General features: G+C 42.3%; 1 protein-coding gene across 1 annotated transcript; it reads left to right on the forward strand.

Annotated features, from left to right (window-relative positions):
- The first annotated feature begins 2217 nt into the window (after positions 1–2217).
- On the forward strand, positions 2218–16345 carry col1a2 (collagen, type I, alpha 2). The gene is made up of 47 exons (XM_079176042.1): positions 2218–2294; positions 2927–2983; positions 3257–3301; positions 3402–3455; positions 3614–3667; positions 3812–3865; positions 3979–4032; positions 4591–4644; positions 4931–4975; positions 5111–5209; positions 5466–5519; positions 5835–5933; positions 6325–6369; positions 6665–6763; positions 6912–6965; positions 7057–7164; positions 7263–7316; positions 7465–7563; positions 7807–7860; positions 8006–8104; positions 8215–8268; positions 8380–8433; positions 8550–8603; positions 8809–8862; positions 8962–9006; positions 9319–9417; positions 9581–9688; positions 10021–10074; positions 10183–10236; positions 10988–11041; positions 11155–11208; positions 11318–11425; positions 11532–11585; positions 12227–12280; positions 12462–12623; positions 12787–12894; positions 13049–13156; positions 13388–13441; positions 13531–13638; positions 13773–13826; positions 13937–14044; positions 14152–14205; positions 14577–14684; positions 14771–15014; positions 15134–15318; positions 15452–15694; positions 15905–16345. The coding sequence occupies exons 2-47, from the start codon at positions 2981–2983 to the stop codon at positions 16049–16051; spliced, it is 3810 nt and encodes a 1269-aa protein (XP_079032168.1). The 5' UTR covers positions 2218–2294; positions 2927–2980; the 3' UTR covers positions 16052–16345.
- Positions 16346–19300: the final 2955 nt, after the last annotated feature.

The raw sequence follows: 19300 nt of genomic DNA on the forward strand, positions 1-19300 counted from the left end.
TTTGAAAGGAAAAAAAAAACTTTATCTTTGAATATGGGTTTACTAGATTTGAACATGGCTACCGTGCATTTTAATGTCCTACATGAATGCATCCAGTATTGTTTCTGCATAGTGTAGTTGCAGTCTAGTGTGTACGTATTACTGGACTTTGTTCTCAATCGAAGGCAAACAGAACTCTTTTCATCGACCCAAAGAAAGAGGTTAATGCAATCAAAAAGAATAGAGATGGATTGAAATGACATTGTTTCTGACTGTTTTGCTCTCAAAATGCTTAACATGTTCTAACAGAGTATTCCCTCTTCTCTCCCCACCCTCATTTTCTCCCTCTTCCTCCTCCCCATCTCTCCAACGCCACAGACTCGGTTAGTACACACGCATGAAATCACGAAAGCAACAATTCTTAATGATGGCTTTACCTTGTCTCTTTGCTGTTTTAGTCTTCCAAGCGCTGTGAAATATTCCATGAAAGCAAGACATCTCGTTTGGTCTTGACCATATGAGCATATCTCAACGATGGCAGAGAATTTAATTTAGGAGTTTCTGCCCCTGAACCAAGTTATTTCTTGCAGTTTTCTCCCTTCCTGTCCATGAATAGGTGAGGGTCCTATTGGCTAAAGTTTGTGTCAATGAAAGCTAAAACCACAGCTCTGAGGCACCCATGGGGCCTGGTACAAAGGATCCTTTCTAAGGGGCAGAGGGAGGTTTGCCCCTAACAGCTGGCTTTGGGTCAGTTTGAAGTCGTCCCCTGCTCCCTGATCAGGATTTGATTTTGATTTACAAAAGCTGATCTCAGACCAGTTAGGAAAGGTTGAGATCTTCAGCTCAGATAAGCTCAAAATAGAAAAGTATTTCATAGTTATAAATCAGACTGAGGTCCCTCTAATGTAAGACAAACAAAACCCGATGAGTGTTTGTTTGAATGACTCTGCTCCTAATTGAGTTTGCCACAAATCAGCATGGTGTTTGCAGCATTTGAATGTTTTAAAGGTGCAGTATGCACTGTGTGGTTCTGGTAACAACTCAGAACTTTATTTGTTCCATGGACTAACATATACTCTGCTAAGAGGTTGTTGAGTCTGGTTTGGGACGCTCCTTTTAGCATCTCTGTGCACATGTTGATTATTTATACCACATGCACATTGCTCTGCTGCGTTTTCATTGTAACTCCTGTATCTGCATGAGCATGTTTAGTTCATCCTCGTTATAGTATCACGTCTTAATTAGCATGCTTAGATGTTTCTTACGATGGTCACTCATCATCATGCTTATGCAAAATATAAGAGAGCTGAACGTTAGCAATAGCCTAATGTTAAATGGCCTGACAAGACTAAATAAATCCTACATTTATTTGTCTTCTTTTATTTTATTTAGGGAAAAGTCAAGGTGAGCACATAATGTTATTCTTATGTGTCATTTAGCACCTGCAGTGTGTCATATCAGCCACACAAAGTGTGGTTTAGATTATAAAAGGTCAGAGGGCATCTTTATGTCGGTTTTAATCACTGAAATGTGTTTTAACTTGCGTATCCTCTCACTGGAAGATCAAGTTTGTTTTCATACACATTTTTTTGATTCATCATATACCAGATTGTTTGAATATAATTCATATCTGGTTTGGATATGCTTTTCGTTACATTAACATAGTTCAGATTAGATGCCTGCTTTGCTGGAGGAATGTTCAGGATCTGAAATGGTGCTAAAGCAGCAATTGTTCTGGTCTGACTGAGTGATTTTCTGCTGCAGGGTCCCCGAGGAGACAAAGGACCTCGAGGTGACAGGGTAAGCTGAAGCGGAACTCTGCTTCCTTCGATCAAACAACTGTTACCAAATGTGTAATTTATGCAATTAATGTGGTGCATTTTTTATGTATCTTTGGCTCTGTGTTTGTTGACATCATTTGACCCTCTAACCTTATTAGGCCCCACCCCTTTCTTTACATCATCCATAGGCCCTAGGTTTTAGGGACAATAATAGTGATGTGCATGGATATAATGGGTACTATTTCAAATATTTACCTCATTTATCGTATTAGCAAATACATTTTCCACTTTTCCACTGAAATAACAAAACAGTGATCAAGCTTTATCTATTGATCTCTTGATTCAGTTCATTCACAATTCACAATAATCGAACAATCACAAGAAACCATGCTATCAGCAGCTGTTCACCCAGCAACAGTGTTTACTCACTATGTCATCTGTGTTTTACAGGGTCCTCAGGGCCCAAATGGAAGAGATGGCAATCCCGGACTCCCTGGCGCCGCTGGCCCCCCTGGTCCCCCTGGGCTCGGAGGAGTAAGTCTCCTTATACTCGCTAAATAAGCCGCTTAGCTTAACAGTGTATACCTCAAAAGTGGTCCAAAAACGATAATGGAGCTTTAGCAGTGGTTTGACTTCCAATGATTCTCATGATGCAAACTGCAGCATTGAAATATGTCTGTGTGATGTGTGTGTCTGAGCCAAATCCGGCTCATTCGGGGCTGCAGGCCACGTTTCTGTGCAGCGCAGTGTTTATAATCACTCCTGCTGCTTTGCATTTTTTTTAATGTTGTCATAACCCCGTGACCTTTGACCCTTTGTTCTTCACCCGTTTGTCACTATGGCCCAACAGAGCAACGCAACAAGATTTCTGTTCGTGCTATTAGTTAAATCTCTTTTAAGATTTCAACCCCTGAACTATATGCTGACTTCCATGTTTTGGTAAATCGGTTTATAGGTGCAAAAAGCACCAATTTAAAGTAGCGCATGCAGCTGTTGTATGTTCCTACAGTATTTCTTCATGGCTGATTGTTGTGTCATGCCAATTACATAGACTTGGACTGCTGGAAACAGTGACCACTGCTATTCCTTGGAACTGGATCAATGCTCTGCTTGTCCGATAGTGACAATATGACTGATTAATCTGTGTTTTTCTTTCTTTTTATCAGAACTTTGCTGCTCAGTATGATGGTGTAAAAGCTCCCGATGCCGGCCCTGGACCCATGGTGAGGGACCCTCTCTTTCTACCACATACACACAAATAAACACACACCTTTATCTACCTACCAACCAACCTTTATTTCAATAGATACAGACTTCACTGGACCTGAGCTGTCTGTTACATACCTTCACATAAATACTTATAGTCCATGCTAGGATACTTACCTCACACCTTTGAATTCTGATTCCAGTCCGCACGCACAGGACAAAGCGCACCAGCGTAGATTATTTCATTGTTGATAAATGATGTGTATAATTAACTTATTTCTCCTTTTCAGGGTATCATGGGCGCTAGAGGCCCTCCTGGACCTCCTGGACCTCCTGTAAGTTCACACACCCCCTGCTAATTTAAGTTCAATCTGCTGTTACTATAATGTATATATGACCCTATACCATCTATAACTGCCTCTTGTCATTCAACAGGGAGCTCAGGGACACACTGGACACCCTGGTGAGCCCGGAGAGCCTGGACAGACTGTAAGATTATCTTCCAAAATACACACCATTCTTCAAATGATCATGTGTTTAGAATTGCTTTGTGCTCATTTCTTTGTCAGACTCGTCCATGTGATGCCACAATCCTAAAAGTATTTGTTGTCTTTGCGATCTTAAATGTTCTGGTTTTCCTTCCCAAGGGTCATTTTGGTGCCACTGGCCCCTCTGGACCCCCTGGCAAATCTGGAGAGGATGTACGTATACATTTGTGTTTCTGCGGGCCCTTTTCCGGCACTGCTTTGGTTTTCTTGTAATCTTGTAATGGTTCTGAGTTGCTGCTGTTGAGTTCCTTAGCAGCTACAATGTGAAATGAAAATATCTGTTTTGCTGACTCGCAGGGTAACAACGGCAGACCTGGCAAGCCCGGTGACAGAGGTACCCCCGGCCCACAGGTAAGAGATGTTCTCTGAAACAAGGAGGACAAAAACGAACAGATACAAATCAGACATCTGAACGATAAATGTGAAGCGTGTCTCAGTAATACTTTCTCTATTTTGAATGGCAGGGCGCTCGTGGATTCCCTGGAACCCCTGGACTTCCAGGAATGAAGGGACACAGAGTGAGTGTTGATCTTTTCCTCTACATGACTGCGTGGTTTAGCTAATCACCTGAAGCCCACTGGCCATGAAGGCAAGCAGCCAAAACTGCTCCAAAACAACAACAACAAATGGTGGAAAAGCTACACCTGTGCGGTGTGGACTAAATTGTTTGGGAGCATCGTGGGAGTGATTATGGAATTAACTTCCTTTTTCCTGCCTCATGAGGAGCAATGTAGAATTTTAACAGAGCTTAATGGCTGCCATTTAAGATTTTTAGATTTTTAGTAATTCCCCAGCCAGATAGTAAAACCACCTTTGCAAACAGCTTCCTGAATGTCTTACGTGATACTTTGGATGTCAGTAGATGTTCTCATGAGAGGTCGAACAAGCATCCCAAATACTGATTCCTCTGATAATCTGATCGATCACTTTGTCCCTTATCTCTTCTTAATTGTTTCCAATGAATAGGAGTGATAATAATAGCACTGTCTATTCCTTTATATAGCCCACAGGCTGTCATGTGATGTCTGTTTGCCCTTATGAACATCTTCAATCATCACTCTCTTTCTGTGTTACAGGGCTACACTGGTTTGGATGGACGCAAGGGAGAGAACGGTGGTGCCGGTGCCAAGGTAAGGAGGGCACCCAATGAGTACTTAATTTCATGTAGGATCCCAGTTTCTCTTGTATTATTGTCGATGTCAGCCTACTGATAAGTTTTGGGTTAGACTTCCGAGTAATGTATTGTAGTTTCTGCAAGGATGCATTTACACAACTTAGTTTCTCTAGTAGATATATAATGCACACACACAAACCAAAATTCAGTTTAATGTTACCAATACTTTGTCAGGTTTTTCACCTCTGACCTTGAGTCCCTTCACTCCAGATACCTAACCTCCTCTCCCATCTCTGCTATAGGGTGAGAACGGTGCCCACGGAGCTTCTGGAAGTTCTGGACTGGCTGTAAGTTTTTGATCGAGTTTACCATTTATGCACAAAACCTTGGTTACCTTAGCCATCATTCATCATTTGCCATTACACGACTGCAGTAAAGACTCATTTCTCACGACTTCTATTTTTTGTGTATTCTCTCTTTAGGGAGCTCGTGGTATGACTGGTGAGAGAGGCCGTCCCGGCCCTGCTGGCCCCGCTGGTTCTCGTGGTGCTGATGGCAATGTTGGACCCTCTGGCCCTGCTGTGAGTATTGGCCTTTTAAACCCTTGTTAGATGCATTTTGTGAATATTGAACTCAAGATACCAATCCAGATTGTACTTGGTGATTGATATTTTAAAGTATAAATGATAATGTGTAATATATTGTGAGAGGAAGGATAAATATGCTACTAAATATTGATTATATGAATATTATTGCACCCATATTAGACAAACTTAATGTGAGCTTTGACCTATGTTACCTATATCTGGATGTCATATCAGCTGTTCTTCTACCCAGGGTCCCCTCGGATCTGCTGGTCCCCCAGGTTTCCCCGGTGGCCCCGGACCCAAGGTAAGTGTGATGTCACTTCCTGTGGCATTTACTGTCCTTTTTGCAACACATCCTCCCAGAGATGTTTATGTGTAGGGCCACAAATAGAAAAGATCTCATTGGCATACAGTGTTAACATCTCTCAGACAAATAAACTGACCACCTGTCAATGTTCACCATTCCAATAGCTTCTTGTGTATTATCCCCATGGGAATATAGTTCAGAAATGCCTCAGTCACTCTGGACCATTTGTTTTCATAATTGCAACAAATCCTTAAGAAACACCCTTATTAGGATGTCATTAATTAATCATGGATGTATTTTTGTCTTTAACAGGGAGAGATTGGACCCGGTGGAGCTACTGGCCCATCTGGACCTCAAGGAGGTAGAGGAGAGCCCGGTACCAATGGCGCTGTTGGCCCCGTTGGTCCCATTGTACGTATACAAAGCTGATACCGCTCTTCTTGGAAAAATCATAAGCAAAAACATGTATTTTATTTATTTTGTTTGGATTGTTGTGTTGCTACTGATTTTCTCAATTAATTCCTAAACTTCATTAAATATGAATCTTGATATTTATTCTAAATTATGATTCTATGATTTGCATTGATTTGTCTTTGCCACATTTCCCCTAACATTATCCTTTACAGAGCAGTTTAATGGTCACTTACTTTTTACCTTGTGTGATATTATGACATATTTCATAGTATTGTGCTTTGGAGTGCACTTGTTAAATCTGAAAATGAAAAAGTTAAATGCACTAATTGATGTAGCAAGGTGTTTTTAATCAGAATGTTTTCCCTAATGTCTTGTTCTTTTCCTGCAGGGAAACCCCGGTGTTAATGGCCTGAATGGAGCCAAGGGACCTGCTGTAAGTACTCAAATTGTACTATTAGGGCATACGAAGGTCAAAGGTCAGTTAGACACACAGAGGTTACAACCATTAGTCCCTAATCCATGCTGCACAGATAACACATAAATAATGTGGTTATTTTAATTGACATGATCAACTTTTGCTAATTGCAGGATGCAGTTTTTATTTTTTCTATTCCAACTTAACATAATATAGTCTCTATTTTATTAAAAAGTAGATAATTATCAAATACAGCAAATGTTTCAAGATAGACTGTAGTGATGCTCACCTGTCCCTCACGGCTGTTATTTAGGGTACCCCTGGTGTTTCTGGAGCTCCTGGCTTCCCCGGACCAAGAGGAGGACCTGGACCCCAGGGCCCTCAGGGTTCTGCTGGACAGAGAGGTCTTTCTGTGAGTACACAGCCGACACACAAACAACGGCAAAAAAAACATACATATTCCTTTTGAAAGTATGCAGTCGTACACAAAATGCATACAGACACACCGAAACACAGATAATTGTGTAAATAGTAAAATAATGTCTGTTTATCTGTTTTAGGGAGATCCTGGTGTTCAGGGTATCAAGGGAGATGGCGGACCCAAAGGAGAGCCTGTAAGTTCACGTATCTTTTAGTTTAAAATGTCACCAAATGTGAAGACTTCTGAATACTTAATGACTTCAACTTCTGTGTTGCCTTCCTCAGGGTAACTCTGGACCTCAGGGAGCCCCCGGACCTCATGGTGAGGAGGGCAAGAGAGGACCCAATGGTGAGCTCGGAGCCACTGGACCTGCTGGAAACCGTGGAGCTAGAGTGAGTACCAGACCACCGTCTCTGATGGGACCCATATGATTCCATATTCAGAGCCACATTCTTTGGATCACCTGCTGATGCTTGTGTCTCTCTTACAGGGCGCCTCTGGCAGCCGTGGTATGCCTGGTAGTGAGGGAAGAACTGGCCCAATTGTAAGTATGCAATGAACAAATCTCCTTCCACCAACATGCAATTTTGATAACGCAAATCTATATTTAATTACACTGATGAGAAGCCAAAAATAAAGTTCTGTTATGCTTCCAATATCATATTGTATATAATATTGTCTCCTTCTCATAGGGCATGCCTGGTGCCCGTGGTTCCACTGGTAATTCTGGACCTCGTGGACCCCCTGGAGATGCTGGCCGCGCCGGTGAGTCTGGCCCAGCTGGTCTCAGGGTGAGTCTTTTGCTAATTTCGTTTTTTGATCTGGTCTCCATGTTAGTTCTCAGAGTCTAGGTTAAAGAGAGAAAAGGCCTCTAGCTTGGAGCACCAGTGAAAGGCTGTTTTGTGAAATGAATTTGCCTTGTGTGCATGATTAAACCCAAGATTTTGTTGAAGGGTAGTTGGCTCAAGGGATCGAATGAAGTTTGATTAATTGATTGATTGATTGATTGATTTATTGATGTCTATCATGTACAGGGTCTCCCAGGAAGCCCTGGAAACTCCGGACCCCCAGGCAAGGAGGGACCTTCTGTGAGTAAATCAGAATTTTACACTGAAACTTGTGAATCTATTATTGATAATATCCCCAAATTTTACTTACGGACACAATCTCATTCTGACCTGTTCATGATATTCCTTTTTAACATCCTGCTGTACTTTCTGATTCCTCCTCCAGGGACCCGCTGGACAAGATGGCCGCTCTGGACCTCCCGGCCCTACTGGGCCTAGAGGCCAGCCCGGAAACATTGGTTTCCCCGGACCCAAGGGACCTTCTGTAAGTGGAAACAACGCCAAAACTGAACAATGAGCATTTGGATCTCTTTTTTGGTTTTGGTTTTCAAGTTTATCGTAACCTGTGCTTAACCTACCTCTTACCTCCGTCAGGGTGATGCTGGCAAGCCTGGAGATAAGGGATCCGCAGGCCCCAGTGGACTGAGAGTAAGTCAAAAGACACCCTGCAAGTGTTTAATATAGTAATTCACTGATAAAACGTTTCATCATGGTGTGTCAGCTCCATTGTCAGTTGTTATAACATGTCATCATATCTAGGGAACCCCTGGAGCTGATGGCAACAATGGAGCCACTGGTGCTACTGGACCTGCTGTAAGTATCCTTTTATATATATAAATATATATATAAATCGCATATACAAATACATATACCATTTATGTGTCGTTTTAACACTGGTCTTCTCTCTTTCTCTTTCTCTTTTGCTCCAGGGCGGTGTTGGTGAGAAGGGAGAGCAGGGACCTTCTGGAGCTCCTGGCTTCCAGGTTCGCATTCTTCATCTGATTCTATTCCCTGCTCGTTGTAAACAGAGCTAAGAAAATGAAAAACATAAAAGTGCATTTATCAGAGCAATTTCAGTCGAATTGCAATATAATCTTAGTAGCTACACAACACACACACACACACAGTATCTGCATGAATGGCAATGGTGAGTCCATTGGTCCTGATGTTGCGGCTTGATGTTTTCAGGGTCTGCCCGGACCCGCTGGAGGTGCTGGAGAGGGTGGCAAGGCCGGAGAAAGAGTAAGTAACACACACTGACTACCGACATGTTGCACAGTCGAACCATATATTGTAGAATAAGCAGTACATGTCTAACCCACTGTTCTTGTCTCTATATAGGGAATCCCAGGAGACCATGGAGTTGCTGGACCTGCTGGTGTCAAGGTGAGTTCACCTATTCATGCCTTTGTTTTCCAGAGCACATGCAGTACAGAGACTTTTTTTTTGTTTCCAGTTAATATTCAGGATGAGTTACCTTTCAAAATCAGAGGCATTCTGGGTCTATTTGCATCAACTGAACCCTAGACCTATTCTTTTTTTAGTAGCCTCTCAGATTTATGATGCCAAAAGCATTAGTTAGAATACAAACAGAATATCTCCGTCATTGTGGCAGATTACATTTGCATTCATATATTAAAACAACCAGCTTCAAGTAGCCGAAGACAATACACTGACCCCCTCTGTGTGTTCCTGCAGGGAGAGCGTGGTAACCCCGGTGCTGCCGGAGCTACTGGAGCTCAGGGACCAATTGGAGCCCGTGGACCCGCTGGAGCCCCTGGAACCGAAGGTGGCAAGGTATGATGTTGCCATATAATGGTTGTTTATCTGCTCTTCTGAGTAAAATGATCCTGTAGAATCCGAATATGTTGATGCCAAGCTCATATATGAGGTAATGTATTTATAGAATCACGTGTGTTTTATGCAAAAAGGAACCATGGTTTGTCATGTCTGTTTCCAGGGAGAGCCTGGTGCTGTTGGAGCTGCTGGTGGACCTGGACACCAGGGACCTGGTGGCATGCCCGGAGAGCGTGGAGGCGCCGGTGGCCCTGGAATCAAGGGAGAGAAGGTAAACTCCAAAAATCTACCACCTGCAAATAAAGCAGGACATCAGCCCTCAAAATAACTCAAATGTGTTAATGAGATTTGTTAATAATCAGACAGCCACAACAGTTCAGTAAATACCAGAGGCATCCTGTGACTATGTATATAGTGACCAGTATTTATTTTATAATGCTTGTTGTATGTAATGTATATGCTGTTTGGATTATTGATCACCAAATGAGCTTTTACCTAATTCTCCGTGTGTGTTTGTTATACATGCTCCCTGTTAAATACATTTGTAAAAATAGTAAATGTAAATTTTCTCTCTATTCTTCCCTCCTTCTCTCTCTCCTCTAGGGAGAGGCTGGACACAGAGGACTCGACGGCAATGCTGGCAGAGATGGTAGCCGTGTAAGTTCAACTCTAATTCTTCTTGAAGCACTTGATGTAAAAGTGTTTGAGTGTAGCAACCAGAGCACCAGCGCCTTGGTCTTAGTGTCCTCTCATCTCTCATTCTAGGGTATGGCTGGACCCGCTGGACCTCCAGGACCCACTGGAGCCAATGGTGATAAGGTAAGTTGGTGATGTGTGGATGTTATTTACCACAAAACAAATAATGAGATAAACCATTAGAATGTGGCTGTTGAGGATGAAAACTGTAACACAGATTAATTAATGTTATGGAGCTTTGTAACGAGCTAAATAATGGCTGCCTCCAACATCATTCAAGATGGCTGGCAGACTCTCGTACCAGTGACCAACAGAAGAAAACCATCAAGACGTGTTTTTAAGATCAAATCACAGTCAGATATTATCTCTTGGCTGACCAACTCAAATCCATATCCTTGAACATCGCACTCCTCTTTAGGAGAACCCCAACTTTAGCATTGTATCTGATGCTAGAACCTCAACACTGCCACCTGATGGCCGATTTATAATATTACAGCAATGGCTCAACCACAGCCTAATCTAGGATGGCATAGGTGATAACACAATAAATGCAGCCGACGGATGCACAACTGTGCAGCAGCCTTTTTCCAAACGGTTTAAGGCACCTTGGACTATTGTTTTTGGACAAAAAGAACAATGACACCACATTTGCATTATGTCATAAAAGAAGAAAAACCAAATAATTATATTTTATTTCATTCATATCAGGTTTTCAAATTCTATCTACAGTACAAAAGTCTGTTTAAAACAATGCTGCTGACAAAAGATTTCTCATGTGTGTATGGATTTATAGACGGATAATAATGGATGAATGGATGGACAGATTTCCGGAGCTATGCTAAGCTAATGAAACTCTCACTGTTCTCTCCTCCAGGGTGAGAGCGGTGGCTTCGGACCTTCCGGCCAAGCTGGACCTCGTGGATCCTCTGTAAGTATCTGTGGCTGACTTCCTTCATTATAACAGACAAAGCCCTAAAGACAACTTACAGATTTTATGTGCAGCTCAAATTGTCTTTCTGACCCACTGCTTGTTCTCCACAGGGAGAGCGTGGAGAGGTTGGATCTGCTGGATCTCCCGGATTCGCTGGACCCCCTGTAAGCCAGCAGCCAATCACCTTGCAATACAAAATACTATATACTGTGATACAAAATGCACGCTATTGCCCAGATATTGACCCGGCCCCATTACTCTTTCTGTTTGCAGGGTTCTGACGGTCAGACCGGAGTTAGAGGAGAGCGTGGACCTGGTGGAGTAAAGGGAGAACTTGGCCCATCTGGTCCTTCTGGACCCGCTGGACAGTCTGGACCTGCTGTTAGTACCATTTACAGTTGACATACAAGCAACACTTACATTGACAATTTCAAAACTGAGATGAGCTATGAGTAATCTGAACGGTGTTGGATTTCTGTTTATCTAGGGTGCTTCTGGACCTGCTGGACCTACTGGTGGTCGTGGAGACAACGGACCTCCTGTGAGTACTGAAACATTTAAAAGAATTCCTCCTGCATACATTTATTGCATCTGTAAGCATTTAAGATCCTTAAAAACATGACAGTATACATAAACACATACATAATCTTTTTACCTCAGAGTCAAACGGCTCTATTGCCCCTTCAGCTCAAGTGAAGTCTACTAGAGCATTTAGTGACTGGAAATTAAGATCATCAATCTAAGGGGCCAATTTAATCTGAAAATGGATATTTGTAAATGTAAATGTCAGAGGACGACCACTGTCCACTGACCACTGACTTTTAAGTAACTCTGTTTTCCACAATAAACACCATGAAAATGCTTTTTCCTGCAGCACTTGAGCCACAAACTCACACATTTTCTATTTTTCCTTAACTTTAACATTGATAATAAATGAAGTTTTAGGAAAATGTATCATATAGCTGCAGCAGTACTCAAGGACTCAAACATTTCAAGTTAGCCAAATTGAACATTTTGTATTCTTTGTGGTTTTTATTTCATTTATTCATCTGTTCTCCATGGCCAGAAAATATCATACCTCTCTGATGTCCACTCTCACACACACACACACACACACATAGACACACCACACATTCTTGATGACGCTGTGTAACCTTTGATGGTGTGTGTTTCCGATGTCAGGGTCTGACTGGTTTCCCTGGTGCTGCCGGCAGAGTTGGTGGATCTGGTCCCGCTGTGAGTATTGCTCTTATATTGCATAATATTAGTTAACACACACACACACATGCATGCAAGCCCATGTTGAATGCATTGGATTACGTAACATTTTCAAATCATTTTTCTCATCTTGCTGCTTCTCACATCAGTGAAACAGAGCGCTTGACATTAACACATTCTGCTCCTCTTCTCCTCACAGGGTATTGTTGGTCCCCCTGGCGCCGCTGGTTCAGCTGGTAAGGATGGTCCTCGTGGTCTCCGTGGTGATTCTGGTCCCGGTGGTCCTTCTGGAGAGCAGGGTATGGTTGGACCACCTGGTCTTTCCGGAGAGAAAGGACCCTCTGGAGAGTCTGGTCCCCCTGTAAGTTAGATCAAAATTATGAGACCATGGAACACTGAAATGTTGAAAATAACAACAACTGTTGGATAAATAAATATTACTGAGTTTACATCTGTATTATGGGCATATAGATCCATAGACATCCATCGCCAATACATTAATATGTGGCTTGTGTGTTGTTTAGGGTGCTCCTGGTAGTTCTGGAGCCGGTGGTCCTCTTGGACTTCAGGGATTCGTTGGTCTGCCCGGTGCTAGAGGAGATCGTGGTACACCCGGTGGTGCCGGTGGATTGGTAAATTTGTGGATAGTTTTCAGTCACCATGCACCTTTGCTAAAGAAAACATCTGCCAGAGGGTCAAACATGCATTCCATACATACTGTATCACATACAGTATGAAGCATGGGACTGTAGTTGACCCAGTGGTTTTCTCTGCATCCTATCACAGGGAGAGTCTGGTAGAGTTGGACCTGCTGGTTCCCCTGGAGCTCGTGGTCCCTCTGGCAACATTGGCCTGCCCGGCATGACCGGACCCCAGGGAGAGGCTGGACGTGAGGTAAGGATTGATCTGGAAATACCTGGTAGTGGTAACCCAATGTGGAGTATTTGAGTAGAAGCACTCTTATTTGATCGAAATATGACTTGTTGCAAATGTAACTCTGATTTCTTGGTTGAAATTTACTTTAATAGATTAAACAAAAACATGGACTCACAAGAACCTGACACGATAGCCTGATAACAAGATAGAAACTTTTATGTAAACTATAATATTCTTTGCCATCAACAGGGTAACTCTGGTAACGATGGACCCCCTGGTCGTTCTGGTTCTCCTGGATTCAAGGTAATGCCTGTTCATACACATTGAAGCAGGTTTGAACACACACATATGCTGTGCTCTGACCCACATTTACACCTTTCCACCATGTTTAGGGAGACCGTGGTGAGCCCGGACCTGCTGGTTCCATGGGAGTTTCTGGTTCCCCCGGACCTGCTGGACCCTCTGGAGCAGCTGGCCGATCTGGAAACCGTGGAGAGTCTGTACGTATAAACAGCAACCCTTTTAAGATGAATTCACTGCTAGACCATTTCCAAACAGCAAAATGTACAGGTTACACAACATCTACATTAATCTGCGTTCTCATCCTTTCATTCCTGTCTCTTCTTGTCTCTAGGGCCCAGGAGGTCCCTCTGGACCTGTTGGAGCAGCTGGAGCTAGAGGTGGCGCTGTAAGTACAATGAACAAGTATACTCATAGAAATAGTACATATAATAATTCATTGACTAAAAGTACACAGATGTAATAACACGCGTGTGTGTGTTTTTGTGTTTGTTATAGGGATCTGCTGGAACCCGTGGCGAGAAGGGAGTTGGTGGAGAGAAGGGAGAGAGAGGCATGAAGGGTCTGCGTGGACATGCTGGTCTCCAGGGAATGCCTGGACCTTCTGTGAGTGACCCATACCGTCGTAATGGACACAAAATATGTGCTGCTATTTACCTAATCTACAACGCCTACTATGATGTCACTCAGTGATGCACTTTGTCTCCCATCAGGGACCCTCTGGTGACTCTGGAGCTGCTGGAGGAAATGGACCTTCTGGACCCAGAGTGAGTGGAATCCTAATAACCCACAATAAACCAGTGGTTTTCTTGTTCCACCAGTATCCATAAAGGCACCATGTCCTCAAATCAAAGGCTTGTATGTGTGCTAGTAATTAGCAGAGCTAGTTAAGGTCAGTGTGGCAGATACCATGGCAGAGAGAGTATCAAGGAGTGTTCATTGTAATGTGATGAACCACATTCAGAGCTAGTAACATTTCTAAAGGTGACATGACATTAATAACTATCTCACTATTCTCTGTTGCATTGTTATTTTCGTGATCACTAAAACAACAAATACAGGAGATATAGTAATGTACAGTCATATGTTCCAAAAACGACGAATGTTTGACTGTGTCATGTGATGACCTCCAATTCAGGGACCTGCTGGACCCCACGGACCCCCTGGTAAGGATGGTAGAGCCGGCGGCCATGGAACCCTTGGCTCTCCTGGTGCTCGTGGACCCCCTGGATACGTTGGACCTGCTGTAAGCACATCTAGAGTCTTGTAAACCTGACAGTTGACAACTGCTACCGTGATACACATATCAATCCTCTCTTTTATCCATTTCAGGGACCTGCTGGATCTCCCGGTCTGGCCGGACCTCCCGGCCCCGCTGGTGGTGGATATGATGTCTCTGGATACGATGAGTACAGAGCCGATCAGCCCTCTCTGAGAGCCAAGGACTACGAGGTCGATGCCACCATCAAGTCCCTCAACACTCAGATCGAGAACATGCTCACCCCTGAGGGATCCAGGAAGAACCCTGCCCGCACCTGCCGTGACATCAAGCTCAGCCACCCCGAATGGAGCAACGGTAAGCTCAACTTAATCCGACAGCACTGTGGGACAGATACCGCTTACATTTAGTTCGGTTAAGATGTCATTTGGAGCCCATAAGTAGTAGAGTAAAACACTCTTTTTCCTGCCCTGTAGGATTCTACTGGATTGACCCCAACCAGGGATGCATCAATGACGCCATCAAGGTCTTCTGCGACTTCACCACCCGTGAGACCTGCATCCACGCCCACCCCGAGAGCATCGCCCGCAAGAACTGGTTCAGAAGCACCGAGGGCAAGAAGCACGTCTGGTTCGGAGAGACCATCAACGGTGGTACTGAGGTGAGCGTCTACAGAGAGGAAACATGTTTTACTTTATTAGAAACAAAAGGGGTTTGAACACCACACAAGCACAGAAGACCCGGAAATAACACCAACAACAGATGTAATATTTCTTATTCTTTCCTTTGTGCAGTTTACCTACAACGATGCGACCCTCAGCCCCCAGAGCATGGCCACCCAGCTTGCCTTCATGCGCCTGCTGTCCAACCAGGCTAGCCAGAACATCACCTACCACTGCAAGAACAGCAACGCCTACATGAGTGAGGAGACCGGTAACCTGAAGAAGGCTGTGGTGATCCAGGGCTCCAACGATGTTGAGCTGAGAGCCGAGGGCAACAGCCGCTTCACCTTCTCCGTGCTGGAGGATGGCTGCACTGTGAGTTGCTCTTTGGTCTTTACTGTTACCTTCACCGCTTCAGGTTCATTCGACCTCATGAGAAAGAAATTACTCTGTTTACAAACTGCTACATTAATGCAGTTTTTGGTGTCACGAGACAGAGCTAATTTGTTTCACAGCTGTGTGATTTGTATTATTTTGCCACTATTCTAACATTTGGTCCCTCTTTTTCTTCCTTTGCGCCTGCAGAAACACACTGGTGAGTGGAGCAAGACAGTGATTGAGTACAGAACAAATAAACCATCTCGCCTGCCCATCCTCGACATTGCACCTTTGGACATTGGTGGAGCTGATCAGGAGTTTGGTTTGGACATTGGCCCAGTCTGTTTCAAATAAATAGACTCATGATAAATTAAACACCAAAAAGAGAGAAAGAACGAAAAAACAAAATCTCTGCCCTTCTTTCTGTATTGTTTTTTTATACTGAATGCTGATTTCTCTCTGCGAATCCACTTGCTTAAGATGGGCAACTATCTGAGAGGACTGAATGGACTGAACGGAGCGTTTGTGCAATGCAAATTAATACAGCAACCCCAAAGGGACGTGGGAAAACAGCTTGTTGTGGGACATCATGTCATCCTTTTGTAAAAAATAAAAGAAGTGTAATAAAAACGCTGAAAGTATGCATCACTTTGTGGTCTTTGTATATCTTCCAAAGAGGAGGTTTAAAACCACAATTTCCATGAAAAAAAGGTTTAAGCTACCTCATGCCTGTACCTAAAGAAAATACTTTTGACAAAACCTGGGTCCACAACCGAGATGTTAAGACTTCTAATGCTTCAAGCTGTATCGGAAGGTGCTCAGTTACTTGAAGCAGAGATCTATGGTGCTAATATGCAGCTGTGGAGCTAACCACTTTTACTGTATTACTTTGTATTGACATTTGAGGAGTCTTGCATTCGTCCCCTGATGCTCCCCCACTTTAAGCAGGTGGAATGTTTCTAAATCTGATGTCTGGTTTTTGTTTTGTTTCATTTTGTTTTGCTCTTTTTTTTGTTTTGTCTAGAAGGTTGTTTTTTTTGTTTTGGTTTTTTGTTCAGGCTTTTTTTACTCAAAACCCCACACCGAGTGTTCATACTGACAGCACATATTTCATCCAATTCTGAATGGTTTTTAGGCGGCCTCTTTCTCTCTCAAAAAATGAAACCACAAAGTCTATTGTACCTATTTTGTATATGTGAGATGTTTAAATAAATTGTGAAAAGTTCTGAAATAAAGCATGTCCAATGTTCCAAAACAGACAACTCAGTGACTTAAGTGCTTTCGTGTTTTAATGACACCATTGAAGGTTTGTCACTGTATTTTGGTTCTAGTCTGGCTGATGGTAGCAAATCATCAATAACTTAAACATCTTCCGACTGTGGTAGCACAGCTATATCTTATTTACTTTCCCCCTCTTTCATGCTTTTCAACAGTACATCCGATTTTAATGTACAGTAAATTTCTGTTGACACTGTCCATGCCAATGTGTGATTACTAACGTGCATTGTGTCTTGTAAATATGCATCTTCTGATGTTGCTTTTCCTTGCATAATACAGCTTTTGCATCCAAATAAATTTCTGTGGTTTGGATCAAGGCATGAATTGCAGTGATAAATACACACCAATGTGGGGACATGGCATTCCTGCAGAAATTACTTGTTTTGTCACTTTATCAGAGGCTGAGTTCAGTGTGTTAAGGGAACTGGGATATGCAAGCTTTCTGAAAAAGTGGATTTAATTATATCTCCTCATGAAGAAGCAGTTGTATTCAGCTAAAGATGAAGGCATCAATACATAAAAAGTCACATGCTTCACGTCCTATAACCACTAGAGGGCAGTGTGGGATCTTTTTATTAGCATCTCTGCTAGACGTGCAATGTATTCTATCTAATAGATATAGAGTACACTGTAATTAATTGCTGTAAATTGACGTTGGATTTAAAACGGTATCTTACAGTATTTCATAATAACAGTAACATACAGTTAAATGTTCATCCCTCACTTGTAAATTAACAGTCAATGCCGTAAATTAACAGTTAATGCCATCAATTAACAATAACAGCAGATTAATGTAATTTATCAGCATGACAGTATTTTCTGTGAAGTGGTGGAAATATGCTTCTCTATACAAGTTCAGTGAATCACAATCCATCTACATCGTACTGTCTATTGTAGGGTAATGTGTCTGTAATGACGATAGAATATTTTTTATTAATCAAACTGTTCATTGCCTAAAAGTCATTTTTGAGTGGCAAGAGTGACAGACTGCTCCTGAACGTGACTTTGGACACAACAGCTTCAGTTCATCCTTCTGAGTATATTCCATGTGGAGATCAACCGAGGAGCCAAGGTAAATTCAAAGTCTCCAGTATTGTTTTGTCTTCATGATTATTGAACTGTTAACATCTCAGATAATGTTTCACTTGGTCTGTTTCGTTACAGTATGTTGCTTATATTGGTGGAGCTAGATCTGTAAGCCGGTTCAATTTTTTCTTTTGACATATGATTGCCAACGCTATACCAGAACAACTGGTTGAAGGTTTTCTCTTTATTTAGAATAGACTGAAATAATTTTAATAAAAAATATACTTTAACACAGGTGAACTCTTCAAGACAGGGTCACAATTATTAGGTAATGCATTATTAATTTGAAGTTAATCCAATTACATACAACCCATTGGCACACAGTGAACCTGGGGCTGCAGGGGGTCTAGGGCAGATGTCCTCTTTGCCCAGTTAGTAATCCAACCTTGCTGAACAGTATGATTGTAGTCACTATTGACTTTTTCTTGACCAAATACAACATTCAAGTCGTGCTTACATGAAAATGAATCAGTAATCATAATTAAATAACATCATGCAGAATACATAGGAGCATTCACTATACTTTAAGTACATTTGGCTTTCTTAAGTAACATTTTGAATGCAGTTTTCTACACTGCAGTATGACTATACCTTTATTTAAATAAAGGATCTGAGTACTCCTTTAACTCCCCCTCTGACTCAGTCCAGACCTGCTGATTTACAGTATTACTGAGCAGGTGCCCTACAGACTTGCTTGGACATCCCCACTCTTCTACAGATGCTTACTATATGTTTGTACCAGGTTTGCACAGTAGAGTGGTAATTATATATCGATGGCCAAAACGCAAAACCTCCTATCTGAAAAATGTACTTTGTTGAGAAAACAAAAAAGAACTTCTCGTTTTCTTTCACAATGAAGGGCGGGAAAATCTTGCAGACAGACTGAATATGAGCAGCCTTCCTTGTACTCATCATCCAAAGTGAAATACGCCAATCAGAAAATAGGCAGATAGGAGGTTTTGCGTTTTGGCAATCGATATATATTATCTTATGTACACATACATGTGGCCTTTGTCTGATGAAGAAATATAAGTCAAGCAGGTGAAGGAGAAGAAATACAAGTCAAGCAGGTGAAGGAGAAGAAATACAAGTCAAGCAGCTTATAATTTTTAAAACATGTGACAGGAGAGTGCAGAGTGGCAGATTACAGATAACTGTTGAGTGTTTAATAACCACTGATTGCACAGCATGTAGACCCTGAAAAGTCATTTGAGACCCAAGTGTGGAAATAGAATGTGA

This window comes from Pholis gunnellus, assembly GCF_910591455.1.
Source record: "Pholis gunnellus genome assembly, chromosome: 16".
Taxonomy (NCBI): Eukaryota; Metazoa; Chordata; class Actinopteri; order Perciformes; family Pholidae; genus Pholis; species Pholis gunnellus.

Excerpts from the sequence above, each read along its gene's own strand:
- col1a2 (XM_079176042.1), top strand. Across the intron at positions 5,210-5,465 it reads TTGGACCCTCTGGCCCTGCT|GGTCCCCTCGGATCTGCTGG; the intron begins GTGAGTATTGGC and ends TCTTCTACCCAG. Across the intron at positions 13,157-13,387 it reads AGGGAGAGGCTGGACGTGAG|GGTAACTCTGGTAACGATGG; the intron begins GTAAGGATTGAT and ends TGCCATCAACAG.